At 49.1% G+C, this 18,632-nt stretch overlaps 1 protein-coding gene across 3 annotated transcripts in view; it reads right to left on the bottom strand.

Moving 5' to 3' along the window:
• Window positions 1-200: 200 nt before the first annotated feature.
• Window positions 201-18,632, bottom strand: part of MPND (MPN domain containing) — a 197,385-nt gene continuing 178,953 nt past the window's right edge. For all 3 annotated transcript variants that reach the window (XM_075863851.1, XM_075863858.1, XM_075863856.1), the window contains one exon: window positions 201-400. In XM_075863851.1, the coding sequence (XP_075719966.1) occupies window positions 323-400 (78 nt within the window). In that variant the 3' untranslated portion in view covers window positions 201-322. The remainder of the gene's footprint in view (window positions 401-18,632) is intronic.

Genomic DNA, 18,632 nt, shown 5'->3' with positions numbered 1-18,632 from the left:
TAAAAAGCTGTTTTTGACCGCGTGGGGCAACGAGACTTGGCCGCCATACTATGGCGGCTAGCAGAATCCAGCGGCAGGAAGGGAGATGGAGGGCATGCTACGTGCTACGTCATGACGACCACGTTGCAGCGTCACCGGTCACATGACCGAATAACCTCTTTAGAGATAGATTTACTTTAAATAAACTTAAAATCACTAAACACAGCTGAAACTATTTTTATTGAACACATATGATAAGTACAGATCACAGGCCTACATTATTCTAAATTTTATTAATATTGCAAATTGAGCATTTTAAGTAAAACCTGTACAGTCCATCCAACTAGTTAAGAACGCTATAGATTTTGTCTAAAACGGCCTCAAATCCGACATCCTTAGGAATACGGGCAGCCAACGATCCCTGCAAAAGTACAGAGAGGAAATTAAATTACAGGTAAGCATCAACAGGATGTAGACATGGGAAGAAAGCACACTGTATCTAGCAAAAATGTATGCAATGATAGGTTTCAAGTACTGTTGGATATCCAACTATTAGGGTCAGTTCACACAGTTTTTTGGAGCTGATCGTGACACGGAAAACGCGTCTGAATCAGTGCCAAAAGACGGCCTAAATCACCTCCCATTGATTTCAATGGGAGGCAGAGGAGTTTTTTTTCCCGAGAGGCTTTCGGCCATGTTATTTCTTGTAGTGGTTTCCGCCTCTGAGCCCCCTGTTAGTTTGAGTGTTTTTTTATGCGTTTCTTGGCCGCGGTCCTTGCATTAGATTTAAAACTTTTCATCATACAATAAATAAAATTTATGTGCTGAAATTATAACACCCCTTTAAAGATTTTCATAGGTTTTTAACAATATTTATGTAACACATAAAAAATACACAATATATATTTAGATGCAGTACAAAGCTGAGAGTTTTTGAATGTAACTTTATGTACACTACCGTTCAAAAGTTTGGGGTCACCCAGACAATTTTGTGTTTTCCATGAAAACTCACACTTATATTTATCTATTAACAGTGTTTCTGACTTCAATTCTATGGAATGGTGTGATTTGTATTCGCCTGAGACCATTTTTACTTATGTATTTGAACTGTTTTTGTATTGTTTGTCTAATAATTGTAGGGTGGTAATTTGTCCTTTGATAGGGGACTAATAAACTATATTTTTACATTATTTTTGAGTTATTTATTATTGATTAGTTTCATTAGACAATATTGGTTTCGTCAGTATTATTCTTTTTGTCTTATGTTATGGATATATGCTCGGGATGTATATATAGGTTATTATTAACCCCTTAATGACCAGCCTATTTTGGACCTTAAAGGAACAGTGTCATCACAAAAAATGTTTTCATATGTTCAAGATGTTAGTGCTTTATTAAAAACGTTTATATTTATTTGTGTGTTTGTGTTTTACTTTTTCTTATTTTTACACTTTTTCTTCCCTATGGGGGCTGCCATTTTTTGTTCCATTTCTGTGTGTGTCGATTAACGACACATACAGACATGGAATACGGCAGCCACAGTCCCATAGGAACTGCGAACGGCTCCCGTCCCATTCACTTGTGTGTACGGCGTCTGTGTGGGAACTGCGCATGCGCCGCTCCCACACAGTCCAATTTGAAATTGGCGCCGTCCGGCGCCATTTTCCTGTGGACCGGAAGTCGCGGCCGGACAGTAATATTACTACTTCCGGTCGCGGCTTCCGGACTTGTGCACTTGGACCAGCGGCAGCAGACGGAGCGGACGGGCCGGAGGGAGCCGCGGCGGCAGGAGCAGGTAAGAGATTTCAATGTATGTTCGTGTTTGTGTGTGTTTACTACTGTATGTAAACCTACTACACTGTGTGTTAGCTCAAAAAATGGCGACACACAGTGTAGGAGGTTACACCGTTCAAACCCCTCGTTTATCCCGGCACTAGCCAGGATAAAGGAGGGGGGGATGCTGAGAGCTCAATAGAGCGAGGGCTTTTTACCCAATTTTGCAGCAGAAAAGCTATGTGGTTGCTTTACCACATGCTTTTGGGAATGGCTCCATCTAGTGACCAGAAATGGTAAATACTATAAATTTGAATCCAATTGAATCCAATTTATAATATTTCCTGACTCGTGAAAAAAATAAAAAAAATTTGAACAATGTTTAATCACCTACACACTAAATGTTTAATTTAAAAAAAACAAACATGTTTTTCTGGCAACACATTGCCTTTAATGACCAAGCTATTTTTTACGTTTTTCAATCGTCGCATTCCAAGAGCTATAACCTTTTTATTTTTGCGTCGACATAGCTGTCTAAGGTCTTGTTTCTTGCGGGACAAGTTGTATTTTTTAATAGCACCATTTTTAGGTACATATTATTTATTGATTAACTTTTATTAACTTTTTTTGGGGGGGGAATAGAAAAAAATCTGACATTTCGCCACTCTTTTTTGCTTCCTAAATCTACGCCGTTTACCATGTGGTATAAATAACACAATAACTTTATTCAGCGGGTTGTTACGATTGCAATGATACCAAATTTGTATAGTTTTTGTATGTTTTACTACTTTTACACAGTAAAAACGCTTTTTTTTCTAAATTATAAGTTTTTGTGTCTCCATATTTGAAGAGCCGTAACGTCTTTATTTTTTCGCCGATGCGGTTGTATGAGGGCTTTTTTTTTGCGGGACGACTTGTAGTTTTTATTGGTACCATTTTGGAGTAGATGCGACTTTTTTGATCACTTTTTATCACATTTTTTTTAAGTCAGTATTCACAGAAAACAGCAATTTTTCCATAGTTTTTTATTAATTTTTTTACGGCGTTCACCGTGCGGCTTAAATAATGTAATAGATTTATAGTCGGGGTCGTTACGGATGCGGCAATACCAAATATGTGTAACTTTTTAACTTTATTTTGTTTTTTTAACAGTAAAGCATTTTGTAAGGGGAAAAGCTGGGTTTTTCATTTTTTTTCACATTTTTTTTTTTAATTAACTTTATTCAACTTTATTTTCACTTTTTTACTAGTCCCATTAGGGGACTATAATATGCGATTCTGTGATCGCTATTGTAATACACTGCGATACTTTTGTATTGCAGTGTATTACTGCCTGTCCGTTTAACACGGACAGGCATCTGCTAGGTCATGCCTGCGGCATGATCTAGCAGGCATTCACTCCAGTCAGACCTGGGGGCCTTTATTAGACCCCCGGCTGCCATTGGAGACACAGACACTCGGTGATCGTATCGCTGGGTGTCGGTGGGAGAGAGAGGGAGCTCCCTCCCTCTCTCCAAAACCGCTCAGATGCGGTGCTCGCTATTGAGCACCGCATCTGAGGGGTTAAACGTGTGAGATCGATACTAATATCGATCTCACACGGCAGAGCAGGGACGCTCCCAGCCCTCAGCTGCCTCTAGCAGCTGAGAGCAGGGAGATTTGACAGCTCCCTGCTCTGTAAACTTATTCCGATGCCGCGACGTAAAAAGTCTATGGCATCGGAATAAGGCCCGTTAGTGACCGACGTAGAAAGACGATGGGCCGGTCACTAACGGGTTAAATAAACAGTATTACTTTATTCTGATTACACATTTCAATGCCCTACCACAACATCTTCATTGGCCCATCAAAAAGCCAATACATAAGAGAAAATAAATATACTAAAGGACCGCCACGTTAAAGGGTGATCTGACGTCATCTAAGGTCAAAGAGTTAAAAAATAGACCGTTTAAACAGCCAATCACAAGAATTGTATATACAGTCAAACCTCTTTAAGCCAACTAGCCAAAATTGCAAAATAAAATGGTCTTTTATGGGGGTGGTCCTCTCAAAAAAAGTATACAGAATGCAGGTTAAAGTGTGTAATGCAGTCAGCAAACATGTACAGCACACAAATAAACAGTCCTCTCCTTCTTAATACCCAGCATGGCTCACCATCTCATTCATAGTCCCCAGCATGACTCCGCTCTCATTCTTAGTACCCAGGATGTCTCCCACATCTCATTCTTAATCTCCAGCATGGCTTCCCTTTCATTCTGTCCCCAGCATGGCTCCCCTCTCTTTATTAGTCCCCAGAATGACTCCCCTCTCATTCCTGGTCACTAGAATGACCCCTCCTCTAATTCCTGGTCACCATCATTGCTCCCCTCTCTAAATCTTGTTTCCTAGCATGGTTCCCCTCTTGGTCCCTAGCATGGCTCCCCTCTCATTCCTGATTCCCATTAGCTCTCATTCTTATACAGGACAGTACACCAGCATGGCTACCTTTACTTTTAGAGCCCAGTTAGGCTTCACTCTCCATATCCCCCCAGACCGCTAACTATGACACCCTAGTCTACAGGCTCCCTTGCTCAGCAATCCAGCGGGCTGTTAAAGAGGCTCTGTCACCAGATTTTGCAACCCCTATCTGCTATTGCAGCAGATAGGCGCTGCAATGTAGATTACAGTAACGTTTTTATTTTAAAAAAACGAGCATTTTTGGCCAAGTTATGACCATTTTTCTAGTTATGCAAATGAGGCTTGCAAAAGTCCAAGTGGGTGTGTTTAAAAGTACAAGTCCAAGTGGGCGTGTATTATGTGCGTACATCGGGGCGTTTTTAATACTTTTACTAGCTGGGCGCTCTGATGAGAAGTAACATCCTCTTCTCTTCAGAACGCCCAGCTTGTGACAGTGCAGATCTGTGACGTCACTCACAGGTCCTGCATCGTGACGGCCACATCGGCACCAGAGGCTACAGCTGATTCTGCAGCAGCATCAGCGTTTGCAGGTAAGTCGATCTTACCTGCAAACGCTGATGCTGCTGCAGAATCAACTGTAGCCTCTGCTGCCGATGTGGCCGTCACGATGCAGGACCTGTGAGTGACGTCACAGATCTGCACTGTCACAAGCTGGGCGTTCTGAAGAGAAGAGGATGTTACTTCTCTTCACAGCGCCCAGCTAGTAAAAGTATTAAAAACGCCCCGATGTACGCACCTAATACACGCCCACTTGGACTTGTACTTTTAAACACACCCACTTGGACTTTTGCAAGCCTCATTTGCATAATTACAAAAATGGTCATAACTTGGCCAAAAATGCTCGTTTTTTAAAAATAAAAACGTTACTGTAATCTACATTGCAGCGCCTATCTGCTGCAATAGCAGATAGGGGTTGCAAAATCTGGTGACAGAGCCTCTTTAAGTGCAGCATGATGCATGTGGCACCATCCCCTCCTCTGACAGCTTTTCTCTTCCTCCCTTAATGGTGCTAAAATTCTTCTCCCCTGATGTGCCAAGCAAGTCTCTTGCTCGGTCTGTTTTGGCAATGCGGCGCACACCCGCATCCAGATGATTTACAGTGCATGTGTCCAATTTGTGGTCTTTTCAAGAGGTGTTTCCACTGAAAAATTTGCTAAAACAAAAGTGGCCTTTGGTCGTATTAGGGTGTGGTCTGCTTAAAGAGGGGCAGCTTTCATAGAAAACAATTGTAAAGGATCTGCCAGACACAGCTTCTGTGTCGACGCCTGTGTGTATTCAGTCTGCACCTGCTCCTAAGTCTGAGAGAGTGACTCCATCTTCTACCAGTCAGGCTGGGAGGCTTAGGAGTGGGAGAGGCTATCACAGCCTGGCCAGACGGAGCTAGCACCCGCCCTCTGTCTATTCATACCTGCATTTCCTGCTCCTCCTTTGCCTGTGATTCTGTCTGTGTCCTCGCTCTGCTGCTGAACTATTTGTCCTCTGCTTCATTTTGACCCTGGCTTTACTGACAATTCTCCTGCTCTGCGTTTGGTACCTCGTACACTCGTGGTTTGACTCGTCTCGCTCACTACTCTCGTTGCTCACGGTGTTGCCGTGGGCAACTGCCCCATTTCCCTATCTTCTGTGTACCCTTGTCTGTTTGTCTGTCATGCACTTATTGAGCGTAGGGACCGTCGCCCAGTTGTACGCCATCGCCTAGGACGGGCCGTTGCAAGTAGGCAGGGACTGAGTGGCGGGTAGATTAGGGCTCACCTGTCTGTCTCCCTACCCCGTCATTACATAATCACAGGCCCATATACCTTTTCTACCCTGGTCCCTGACACAACTAAGGACCCCCTTGAGACCCTGGCTCAGCAAATGCAGGGCCTCTCCCTACAGGTCCAAGCCCTGGCTCAGAGGAGCAACCAGCATGATGCTACCCTCGTAGTGCCCCTCACCTCACCTCTTGAACCCCACCTCAAGTTGCCTGACCGGTTCTCAGGGGACCGGAAGACTTTTTTCTCCTTTCGGGAGAGTTGTAGGCTCTATTTCCGCTTAAAGCCCCACTCCTCAGGTTCTGAGAGCCAGCGAGTGGGTATAATTATGTCCCGGCTCCAGGACGGGCCCCAAGAATGGGCCTTCTCCTTGGCTACTGACGCCCCTGAACTTTCCTCTGTTGATCTTTTCTTTTCTGCTCTCGGGCTCATATATGACGAGACTGATAAGACTGCCTTTGCCAAGAGTCAGCTGGTGACCTTACGTCAGGGTAAGAGACCGGTTGAGGAGTACTGTTCTGACTTTAGGAAGTGGTGTGTAGCTTCTCAGTGGAATGACTCTGCCTTAAGGTGCCAGTTTAGATTGGGTCTGTCGAACGCCCTGAAAGACCTGTTAGTTAGCTATCCCTCTTCTTACTCCCTAGATCAGGTTATGGCTTTAGCGGTTCGTCTTGACTGACGTTTCAGGGAACGACGACTTGAACGTTTTTTTGCCTTCTCCTCTGACTCCATGATGGCTCCCGAGGTTCCGTCGCTTCGTTCCTCCACGGAAGACTCGGATGAACCTATGCAACTCGGGGCCTCCGTGTCTCCCCAACAACGTAGAGAGTTCCGCAGGAAGAATGGTCTCTGTTTCTACTGTGGGGATGACAAGCATCAAGTGAACAACTGTCCTAGGCGTAAGAATAAGCAGCCGGAAAACTTCCGCGCCTAAGTGATCATCGGGGAGGTCACTTGGGCGCACAGGTATTTCCCGTAAATATGAAACCTAATAAAATCTTGCTTCCCTTTCAAGTCTCTTTTGGTGCTAGGTCTGCTGCCGGCAGTCCCTTCGTGGATTCAGGGTCTTCTGCTAATATTATGTCTGTGAAATTTGCTATGTCTCTAGCTATGCCATTGATTGATTTGTCTAAACCTGTCCCGGTAGTGGGTATCGACGCCACTCTTCTTGCTAATGGTTATTTTACGCAGAATACCCATGTTTTTGAACTCCTTGTTGGCTCCATGCATTTGGAACAGTACTCTGGACTGGTGATGCAGGGATTATCGTCCGATTTGGGATTATCGTCCGATTATCGTCCGATTTGGTTTTAGGCCTTCCCTGGTTGCAGATGCATAATCCCACATTTAACTGGAATACTGGGGATCTTACCAAATGGGATAATGAATGCATGACGTCATGTTTTTCTGTTAATTCTATTTCTCTCCCTGAGGAGGTGAACACTCTACCTGAGTTTGTTCAGGACTTCGCTGATGTTTTTTCTAAAAAGGCCTCCGAAGTGTTACCTCCTTGTAAAGGATTTGCCAGACACAGCTTCTGTGTCAATGCCCGTTGGCAATCAGTCTGCACCTGCTCCTATGTCTGTGAGACTGACTCCATCTTCAACCATTCAGGATGGCAGGCTTAGGAGTGGGAGAGCCTATCACAGCCTGGCCAGACGGAGCTAGTTCCCGCCCACTGACTATTTATACCTGCCTTTCCTGTTCCTCCTTTGCCTGTGATTCTTCTATGCTTGTTTCCTGGCTTGCTGCTGCTGCTTGTACTACTCATCCTCTGCTTGTTATTGACCTTGGCTTTCTGACCACTCTTCTGCTCAGCGTTTTGTACCTCGCTCTCTCCTGGTTTGACTCGGCTCGTTCACTACTCTTGTTGCTCACGGTGTCTCCATGGGCAGCTGCCCCGTTTCCCTAGTTTCTGTGTACCCTTGTCTGTTTTGTCTGTCTTGCACTTACTGAGCGTAGGGACCGTCGCCCAGTTGTACCCCGTCGCTTAGGACAGGTCGTTGCAAGTAGGCAGGTACTGAGTGGCGGGTAGATTAGGGCTCACCTGTCTGTCTCACTACCCTGTCATTACACTCCTCATAGAGAATACGATTGCGCAAACGATTTGGTACCAGGAGCTAAGCTCCCTAAGGGTAGGATATTTAATCTCTCTTGTCCCGAACGTGAAGCCATGAGAGAGTATATCCAGGAATGCCTGGCCAAGGGTTACATTCGCCCCTCTACTTCTCCGGTAGGTGCTGGCTTTCTTCTTCGTAGGGAAGAAGGATGGTGGTCTTAGGCCATGCATTGACTACCGTAACTTGAATAAGGTCACTGTAAGGAACCAGTATCCCCTTCCTCTGATTCCTGATCTCTTTAATCAGGTTCAGGGGGCCCAATGGTTCTCTAAGTTTGATCTACGGGGGGCTTATAACCTTATCCGCATCAAAGAGGGGGATGAGTGGAAGACTGCATTTAAAACGCCCGAAGGTCATTTCGAATACCTCGTCATGCCCTTTGGGTAGTGTAATGCTCCCGCGGTCTTCCAGAACTTCATAAATGAGATTTTAAGAGACTACTTGGGGGATATTTCTTGTAGTGTACCTTGATGACATACTTGTGTTTTCCAAGGACTGGTCCTCCCACATTGAGCATGTCAGGAAGGTGCTCCAGGCCCTTCGGGAAAACAAACTGTTTGCTAAATCCGAAAAATGTGTATTTGGGGTGCAGTACCATTTTTGGGTCAAATCCTCACTCCTCATGAATTCCGCATGGACCCCGCCAAGGTGCAGGCTGTGGCTGAATGGGTCCAAACTGCCTCCCTGAAGGCGTTACAGTATTTCCTGGGGTTCGCTAATTATTACAGGAGATTTATTGCTAACTTCTCGGTCATTGCTAAGCCTCTTACGGATCTTACTCGCAAAGGTGCTGATCTCCTCCACTGGCCTCCAGAGGCGGTCCAGGCTTTTGAGGTCCTTAAGAAGTGATTTATCTCAGCCCCAGTGCTGGTTCAGCCTAACCAAATGGAGCCATTCATCGTGGAGGTTGACGCCTCCGAGGTGGGAGTGGGTGCTATCTTGTCCCAGGGTACCAGGTCCCTCACCCATCTCCTTCCCTGTGCCTACTTCTCCAGGATGTTCTCGCCCACTGAGAGTAACTATGATATTGGCAACCGCGAACTCTTAGCCATTAAATGGGCATTTGAAGAGTGGCGCCACTTCCTGGAGGGGGCTAGGCACCAGGTAACGGTCCTTACCGACCACAAGAATCTGGTTTTCCTAGAATCTGCCCGGAGGCTAAACCCGAGACAAGCTCGATGGGCGTTATTTTTTACTAGATTCAACTTTTTGGTCACCTATAGGGCTGGGTCTAAAAATATTAAGGCTGATGCACTGTCGCGTAGCTTCATGGCCAGCACTCCTTCGGAGGAAGATCCTGCTTGTGTTTTGCCTCCAGGTATAATCATTTCATCTGTTGATTCTGACTTAGTCTCCGAAATTGCGGCTGATCAAGTTTCAGCTTTCGGCAACCTTCCTGAGAACAAGCTGTTTGTTCCCCTGCAATTCCGGCTAAGGGTACTCAGGGAAAATCATGACTCTGCACTATCTGGCCATCCAGGCATCCTGGGTACCAAGCATCTCATTGCCAGAAACTATTGGTGGCCTGGGTTGCTTAAAGACGTTAAGGCCTACGTCGCCGCTTGTGAAATTTGTGCTAGGTCCAAGACTCCCAGGTCCCGACCAGCGGGCTTGCTATGTTCTGTGCCCATTCCCCAGAGACCTTGGACCAATATCTCCATGGATTTTATCACCGATTTGCCTCCATCTCAAGGCAAGTCGGTGGTGTGGGTTGTAGTAGACCGTTTCTGTAAAGGATCTGCCAGGCACAGCTTCGGGGTTAACGCCCATAGATAATCAGTCTGCACCTGCCTCTATGTCTGTGAGACTGACTCCATCTTCCACCACTCAGGGTGGAAGGCTTAGGAGTGGGAGAACCTATCACAGCCTGGCCAGACGGAGCTAACTCCCGCCCTCTGTCTATTTATACCTGCCTTTCCTGTTCCTCCTTGCTTGTGATTTCTTCTCATTTGGTTTCCTGGCCCTGCTGCAGCTTCTTGTACTATTGTCCTTGCTTCATATTGACCCCGGCTTGTTGACTACTCTCCTGCTCTGCGTTTGATACCTCGTACTCTCCTGGTTTGACTCGGCTTGTTCACTACTCTCCTGCTCTGCGTTTGGCACCTCGTACTCTCCTGGTTTGACTCGGCTTGTTCACTTCTCTTGTTGCTCACGGTGTTGCCGTGGGCAACTGCCCCTTTCTCCCCCTAGCTCTGTGTACCCTTGTCTGTTTGTCTGTCGTGCACTTATTGAGCGTAGGGGCCATCACCCAGTTGTACCTCGTCGCCTAGGGCGGGTCGTTGCAAGTAGGCAGGGACTGAGTGGCGGGTAGATTAGGGCTCACTTGTCTGTCTCCCCACCCCCGTCATTACAGTTTCATTAAGATGTGCCACTTTGTGCCCCTCAAGAAACTACCCAATGCTAAGACGTTAGCTACCTTGTTTGTCAAACACATCCTGTGTCTCCATGGGGTTCCTGTCAATATTGTTTCTGACAGAGGGGTACAATTTGTTTCATTGTTTTGGAGAACCTTCTGTAAAAAGTTGGAGATTGATCTGTACTTCTCCTCGGCCTTCCATCCTGAAACTAATGGCCAAACCGAGAGGACTAATCAGTCTCTAGAACAATATTTAAGGTGTTTTATCTCTGACTGTCAATATGATTGGGTCTCCTTCATTCCCCTCGTCGAATTTTCCCTTAATAACCGGGTCAGTAACTCGTCAGGGGTCACCCCCTTTTTCTGTAATTTTGGGTTTAATCTACGGTTCTCCTCCGTTTCACCTGGTAGTTCCAACAATCCCGAGGTAGATGTCGTTCATCGGGAACTGTGCACAGTCTGGGCCCAGGTTCAGAAGAACCTAGAGGCCTCCCAGAGCATACAAAAGACTCAGACTGATAGAAGACGTTCTGCTAACCCCTTGTTTGTGGTCGGGGATCTGGTGTGGCTATCTTCTAAAAATTTGCGCCTTAAGGTCCCGTCAAAAAAATTTGCTCCCCGATATATAGGGTCGTACAAGGTCATTGAAGTCCTTAACCCTGTCTCCTTCCGACTGGAGTTACCCCCTGTCTTTTCGAGTACACGACGTGTTTCATGCCTCCCTCCTTAAACGCTGCTCCCCGTCCTTGGCTCCCTCGAGGAAACCTCCGGTCCCTGTTCTCACCCCTGAAGGGGTAGAATTCGAGGTGGCCAAGATTGTGGACAGCAGGATGGTCCAAGGCTCCCTCCAGTACCTTGTCCATTGGAGAGGATACGGGCCTGAGGAGAGGACTTGGGTACCCGCCCGGGATGTTCACGCTGGGGTATTGCTAAAGGAGGTTCCATCTTCGCTTCCCCAATAAGCCAGGTCCACCTAGAAAGGGTCCAGTGGCCCCTCTTAAAAGGGGGGGTACTGTAAAGGATCTGCCAGACACAGCTTCTGTGTCTACGCCCGAGGGTATTCAGTCTGCACCTGCTTCTAAGTCTGAGAGAGTGACTCCATCTTCTACCACTCAGCCTGGGAGGCTTAGGAGTGGGAGAGCCTATCACAGCCTGGCCAGACGGAGCTAGCTCCCGCCCTCTGTCTATTTATACCTGCATTTCCTGCTCGTCCTTTGCCTGCTCCTCCTTCTGTCTGTGTCCTGGCTCTGCTGCTGCTGCTGAACTATTTGTCCTCTGCTTCATTTTGACCCAGCAGCCATATCCGTGAGCGCTGGTCCCCATCTCCTTCCTAGGAGACGCCAGCGCTCACTTCCGCTCCGGTCTGCTGCGTCCCGTAGAGTGCACGCGCACGCTCGTGCCCGGCCTTAAAAGGCCAGCGCGTGCACAAAAGGAAATCACCACCATTAACTACCCATTATTTCCTGGTCTATAAGAAGGCCCCAGCCCTTCTGATCCTTGCCTGAGCGTTGTTAGTTATCCCAAGTCTGTCTTTCAAATGGTCCCTTAGTGTTTCCCGTTCCAGATGTTACCCGTGCCCTGTTACCTGTTCCTGTATCCCGTGCTGTGTTCTTGTTCCTTTGCCTACTAGTGTCGGAGTTCTGTCTTCTGCACCTGTAGTCGCTTGCCACGTCCTGTGTCTTCTGCCACATCGGATACTGCCCGCCATGTCTGGCGTTACCTACTGAACCAACCTCCATCCGTGCTGAAAACACAGCTACTGTCTGGACTAGTTCAGGTACCCAAGTGTTACTACTACTATAGACTTTCGTATAGACTGTGACCTGGTCAGCGGCCTCTCCGCTATGGTGGAGCGGCCTAGTGGGTCCACATACCCTGTGATCGTGACAGTACGCTCAGGCCATGGAACCAGCTGGCCAGCCCAAGACCGCAGTCCAGAAGATACAGACGGAGATGCATGACCTACGCACACGTCAAGATCAACTTCTTGAGGCGGTAAACACTATCATGGTCCGCCTGGATCTACTCACTGTTCCACCTCCGGTTCTTCTTCCTGAGGCTGTTGCTGTGCCACTGCCCCTTGCTCCTCCTGTTTGTTCCGGATCCACAGTTCCTCTGCCTCTTCCTCCTCACTACGACGGTGATCCCAGAGCATGTAGAGGATTTATTAATCAATGCACGGTTTATTTCAGGCTACGGGCTCATCTCTTCCCCTCCGAGGAGGCCAAGGTAGCTGTCACGAAGGGTCTGTGGACCCACTGGGCCGTACCGCCTTGGCAGTAGGGTAGCTGGCCAACAGGGAGCAGGTCACAGTCTATGGTGTATAGGGTCCCTGTGGCAGCACGGACAGTAGCTTGGCAGGAACTAGGCAGCAGGTGGACGACAGGTGTGCGTAGGCAGTCAAGCATGGTATCCAGCACGGCACGACAATAGCAAGCACGGCACTAGATCGGGATATAGGAACAGGAGCAGGAAACACTAGGGGACCAATTTGCATAGACAGACTAAGGAAACACAACAACGCTCAGGCATCGAACTAGGGAGCTTGCCCCCTCTTATAGTCCAGGGTACTCACGGGTCAAAGGTCGTCCATGATGTCCGGTGCGCGTGCTGCCCCTTTAAGAGCGGGGACGAGCGTGCGCGCGCACCTTACGGGATCCGGCAGAGGTGAGTGGATGCAAGCGCTGGCGTCTCCTGAGGCTGGGGCCAGCGCTTGCCGACTCGTGGCTGCGGCTGTCAGCGGGAGGTTGGAGCTGACAGCCCGCAGCCACGGATATTACAGTATCCCCCCTCTTATGCCCCCTCTACTTGGGACCAGAGCGAGAGAGAAACTTCTTCAGAAGAGTAGGGGCATTGAGGTTCTCCTCTGGCTCCCAGGACCTCTCTTCGGAACCAAACCCCCTCCAATCCATCAAAAAAAAGGTCTTTCCTCTCACTCTCTTAGGGTCCAAGATCTCCTTGACCTCAAAAATGTCAGAGGGGCTGCTGGGGGCAACCGCAGGGCTGGGAGTCTTGGAATAGCAGTTTAGGATCACAGGCTTCAGGAGGGAGACGTGGAAGGAGTTGGGAATCCTGAGCTTAGGAGGCAGCTGAAGCTTGTAGGCGACAGGGTTGATCTGCTGCAGGACCTCGAATGGTCCGAGGAACCTGGGGGCAAATTTACATGACGGCACCCTCAGTCGGATATTCCTGCCCAACAGCCAGACCTTAGTGGCAGGAAGAAACCGAGGAGGCTCTCTTCTCTTCCGGTCAGCCTTCCGTTTCATGCGGTCCACTGCCATTAGGATGGAAGATCGAGTCTGCTGCCAGATCTGCAAAAAGTCTCTAAACGTGGAGTTAGCTGCAGGTACCTCGGAAGCATCAGGCACCGGAAGAGGAATTCGTGGATGCTGGCCATATACAATGCGGAACGGAGTATTCCTAGTAGACTCACTGGTGTGATTGTTATAGGAGAACTCCGCCCATGGGAGCAGCTGCACCCAGTAATCATGCTGCTTGGAGATGAAGTGGCGTAGGTAGTTCTCCAAAATCTGGTTGATCCTCTCGACCTGACCATTAGACTGAGGATGGTAGGCAGAAGAAAAGTCCAATTTCACGCCAAGAAGTCCGCAGAGGCCTCTCCAGAACCTCGAGGTAAACTGAACCCCCCGATCAGACACAATATGCTGTGGCAAGCCGTGCAGGCGGAAGATGTGTTGAATAAATAATTTGGCCAACTGAGGAGTGGAAGGAAGGCCGGTCAGAGGAACGAAGTGGGCCATCTTCGAAAATCGGTCCACCACTACCCAGACAGTACTGGATCCAGCAGAGAGAAGCAGGTCCGTGATAAAGTCCATCGCTATATGCGGCCAGGGAGCATTAGGCACAGGCAATGGCTGGAGCAGGCCTGGAGTGGGTCGCCTTGTTGGCTGCATATACAGCACAGGAAGAAACGAAGTCCACAATATCTTTGGGCAGAGTGAGCCACCAGAAATGACGAGCAATCAAATCCCGGGTCTTACATAACCCCGCATGACGTGCCAGTCTAGAGGAGTGACCCCAGCGGAGGATTCTTCCACGATCAGCCAGGCGCACAAAAGTCCTCCCAGGAGGAATGTCCCCAATCTGCAGGGGATTGACCGAGACAATGCAGGATGGATCGATAATATTCTGTGGATTCTCAATGGTGTCTTATGTCTCGAAAGACCTGGACAAGGCATCGGCCCTCACATTCTTTTCGGCCGGGCGATAATGAAGCTCAAATAGAAACCTTGCAAAGAACAGTGACCACCTGGCCTGACGAGGGTTCAGGCCGTAAAAATCAAGATCGGCTGAGCTGTGCCCTCTAGTAGATGTCTCCACTCCTCCAGAGCCAATTTGATGGCCAGTAACTCCCGATCCCCAATCGAGTAGTTGTGTTCTGCGGAAGAGAAGAGTTTAGAGAAGTATCCACATACCCTTGACTTGCCCTTGGGACCTCTCTGGAACAGGAGTGCACCAGCACCGACAGAGGATGCGTCCACCTCCAACGAGAACTGTAGAGAGATATCCGGATGATGGAGAATAGAAGCGGACGTGAAGGCACTCTTCAGGCTATTGAATGCAGACTCTGCCTCGGGAGTCCACACCTTGGCGTTCATACCCTTCTTAGTAAGTTTATAGATGGGAGAAGTCAGTGAAGAGAAGTTCGGAATAAACTGCCTGTAAAAGTTAGCAAATCTCAAAAAGCGCTGTATGGCCCTCAAGCCTTGAGGGCGTGGCCACTCCAGGACAGACTTTACCTTCTCAGGGTCCATCTCGAGACCTCGATTCGAGACGATGTAGCCCAGGAAGGGTAGAGCATCCTTGTCAAATACGCACTTCTCCAACTTGGCGTACAGACGATTCTCCCTTAACCGTAGCAGAACCTGACAGACATGTCTCTTTTGCGTCATAGGATTTGGGGAGAAAATCAAGATGTCATCAAGGTAGACTACAACACAAACGTATAGGAGGTCACGAAAAATGTCATTAACGAACTCCTGGAAGACCGCGGGAGCATTACACAGGCCGAAGGGCATTACTAGATACTTATAGTGTCCATCACGGGTGTTAAATGCAGTCTTCCATTCATCGCCCTGACGAATCCGGATTAGGTTGTAAGCCCCACACAGGTCTAGTTCGGAAAAAAAATTTGCACCACATATTCGATCAAACAGTTCGGAGATCAGTGGCAATGGATATTTATTCTTCACCATGATCTGGTTAATACCACGGTAGTCGATGCAAGGACGAAGAGAGCCATCTTTCTTTTTGATGAAGAAAAACCCGGCTCCTGCCGGGGAGAAAGACTTTCGTATGAAGCCCCTTTCTAGGTTCTGCTTCACATAGGCGGACATGGACAGAGTCTCTGGCAAGGAGAGAGGATATACCCTACCACGGGGAAGGGATGCACCAGGTAACAGTTCAATAGGGCAGTCATACGCCCGATGTGGAGGCAAAGTCTCCGCCTCCCTCTTGCTGAAGTCGTCCGAAAAGGCAGCATAATGACGCGGCAATCCTGCCAGTGACCGAGGCAGCGAAGGCTGAGTCGAACGAATCCTCACCAGGCAACGACCTTGACACTCAAGCCCCCACTGAAGAACCCCTCCAGAATTCCAGTCCAGAACTGGGGCATGCCAAGGAACACAAGATTAATGGCTTTGGATAGGACATAGAACGACAGGACATAGAACTGATCAAGAGTCCAGATAAGCAGAGACTTGGTGCGTTCTCTCGCCGACCACTATAATCACGGGTATGGACAATTTAGATGGAAGTCCATCTTTACCCAGGGTCGTCACTCCAAGCAATCCTAGGTTTTGGGATTTTTGGGGACACAGGCGCACCAGGTGGCCATCGAGGCCGCAATAAAGACAAAGTCCAGATGTGCGTCCGCGTAGTCTCTCTTGGGTAGATAACTTATAATGGTCCGTTATTACCGACTTTTCAGGAGGATCGGCATCTGAGGGCAGCAGAGGTTGCTGCAACGTAGGGGCCAGACTTGGAAGGGCTCCATCCCGTCGAACCTCTTGGAAGCGTTCACAGATCCGCATATTAATCCGGGCAGAGAGAAGGATGAGGTCATCCAGGGTAGACGGCAGATCCCGGGCGGCAAGTTCGTCTTTCATTCTGGAAGATAGTCTGTGCCAGAATGCAGCTACCAGAGCCTCATTGTTCCATGTGAGCTCTCCCGCCAGGGTGCGGAAGTGGATGGAGTACTCATTCACGGAGGTGTCTCCTTGGCGCAGGTCAATCAAAGAAGCTGCTGCAGATAAGACCCGGCCGGGCTCCTCAAACACCATGCGAAACGTCCGAAGGAAGGCAGGGAAGTCACGGGTCTCTGGTCCTGGACTCTCCCAGACAGGGTTCGCCCATGCAAGGGCCTTTCCGGTGAGGAGAGAAATGATGAACGCGACCCTGGCGCCATCAGACGAAAAAGTCCCAGCGTACAAGCTGAAAAGGATCTGCCATTGATTAAGAAAACCGCGACAAGCACTTGCTTCTCCATCGTAGTGGTCAGGAAGGGGCAAAGAAACACGTGGGTCAATACTGCCAAGCGGTGTAGACGGAGGATCCACATTTCCAGGCGGTATAGTAGGAGGAACAATATTGCCAGGAGGTGTAGTAGGAGGAACAGCAGCTTGTGCCTCCTGCCGACGTGCAAGAATGTTCAACGCCTGGAGGAGTTGGTCCTGTCGGGACCGGAGGTCCAGCATATCCGCTCGCATCTCTTGCGTCGTCATAGTTTTGAACCGGCCATCGGGGTCCATTGCCTGAGCGTACTGTCACAAATGGTCTGTGGACCCACTGGGCCGTATCGCCTAGGCGGTAGGGCAGCTGGCCAACAGGTCGCAGATCACAGTCTATGGTGTATAGGGTACCTGTGGCAGCACGGACAGTAGCTTGGCAGGAACTAGGCAGCAGGTGGACGACAGGCGTGGGTAGGCAGTCAAGCGTGGTATCCAGCACGGCACGACAATAGCAAGCACGACACTCTATATAGGGATATAGGAACAGGAGCAGGAACGAGAAACACTGGGAGCAGGAAACACTAGGGGACAGACTAAGGAAACACAACAACGCTCAGGCATCGAACTAGGGGGCTGGACCCCTCTTATAGTCCAGGGTACTCACGGGTCAAAGGTCGTCCATGATGTCCGGTGTGCGCACTGCCCCTTTAAGAGCGGGGACGACCCTACGGGATCCGGCAGAGGTGAGTGGATGTAAGTGCTGGCGTCTTCTGAGGAGGCTGGGGCCAGCGCTTGCCGACTCGTGGCTGCGGCTGTCAGCGGGAGGCTGGAGCTGAAAGCCCGCAGCCACGGACATTACAGTAGCATTTATCATCTCCCTTCTTGCTGGCAAGGCCCTCGCATGGGCGAACCCAATCTTGGAGCAACAAGGACCTGTATCCTCTGACCTAGCCTTGTTCCTGCAATCCTTTTGTGCCGTGTTCGAGGAGCCGTGTCGAACATCCTCTGCCGCAGCTACTCTGTTGACCCTCAAGAGGGTTCCTGTAATGGCAGGAAGGAGGTGAAGGGAAAGTGAGCCCTAATCTACCCACCGCCCTGTCCCTGCCTACTTGCAATGACCCGCCCTAGGCGACGGGGTACAACTGGGCGGCGGTCCCTACGCTGTCTAAGTGCACGGGAGAACAAACAGGGAACACGCAAGGGAAGGAGCAGTAGCCCACGGAACGCCACGAGGAAACGGAGCGGTGAATGAGTTGTCAGGACCAGGATGAAGTGGAGTATAGCCAAGTGAGCACGGAGGAGGAAGCAAGCCGGAGGCAAAGCAAAGCGGGTTAAGCAGAACAGCAGCAAGGCAGAAGCACGGCAGAAGCAGGCTGGAGCAAGCAGCAGTGGGGCCAGGAATCCAAAAGAATTACAAGCACTGAGGAGGAGAAAACAGCAGGTAATAAAGGACAGGGGGCGGAGCTAACTCCGACTGACCAGGCCGCGATAGGCTCTCCCACTCCTGAGCCTGCCACCCTGGTTGGTGGGAGATGGTGTCAGTCGAACAGGTCTGGCCTCAGGTGTGGATTGATTAATCCCAGGAGTATACCTAGATGTAGTACCTGGCAGATCCCTAACAGTTCCACAGTAGGGGAGTATGCTATCTCCTTCCGTACCCTGGCAGCCGAGCTGGTATGGAACAATGAGGCACTGGTGGCGACCTTCTGGCAGGGACTGTCCT

Source organism: Rhinoderma darwinii, chromosome 1 (genome assembly GCF_050947455.1).
Source record: "Rhinoderma darwinii isolate aRhiDar2 chromosome 1, aRhiDar2.hap1, whole genome shotgun sequence".
NCBI classification, from domain to species: domain Eukaryota; kingdom Metazoa; phylum Chordata; class Amphibia; order Anura; family Rhinodermatidae; genus Rhinoderma; species Rhinoderma darwinii.
Note: the sequence above shows the minus strand (reverse complement) of the source record. Positions and strands in the feature narration are given on the sequence as shown.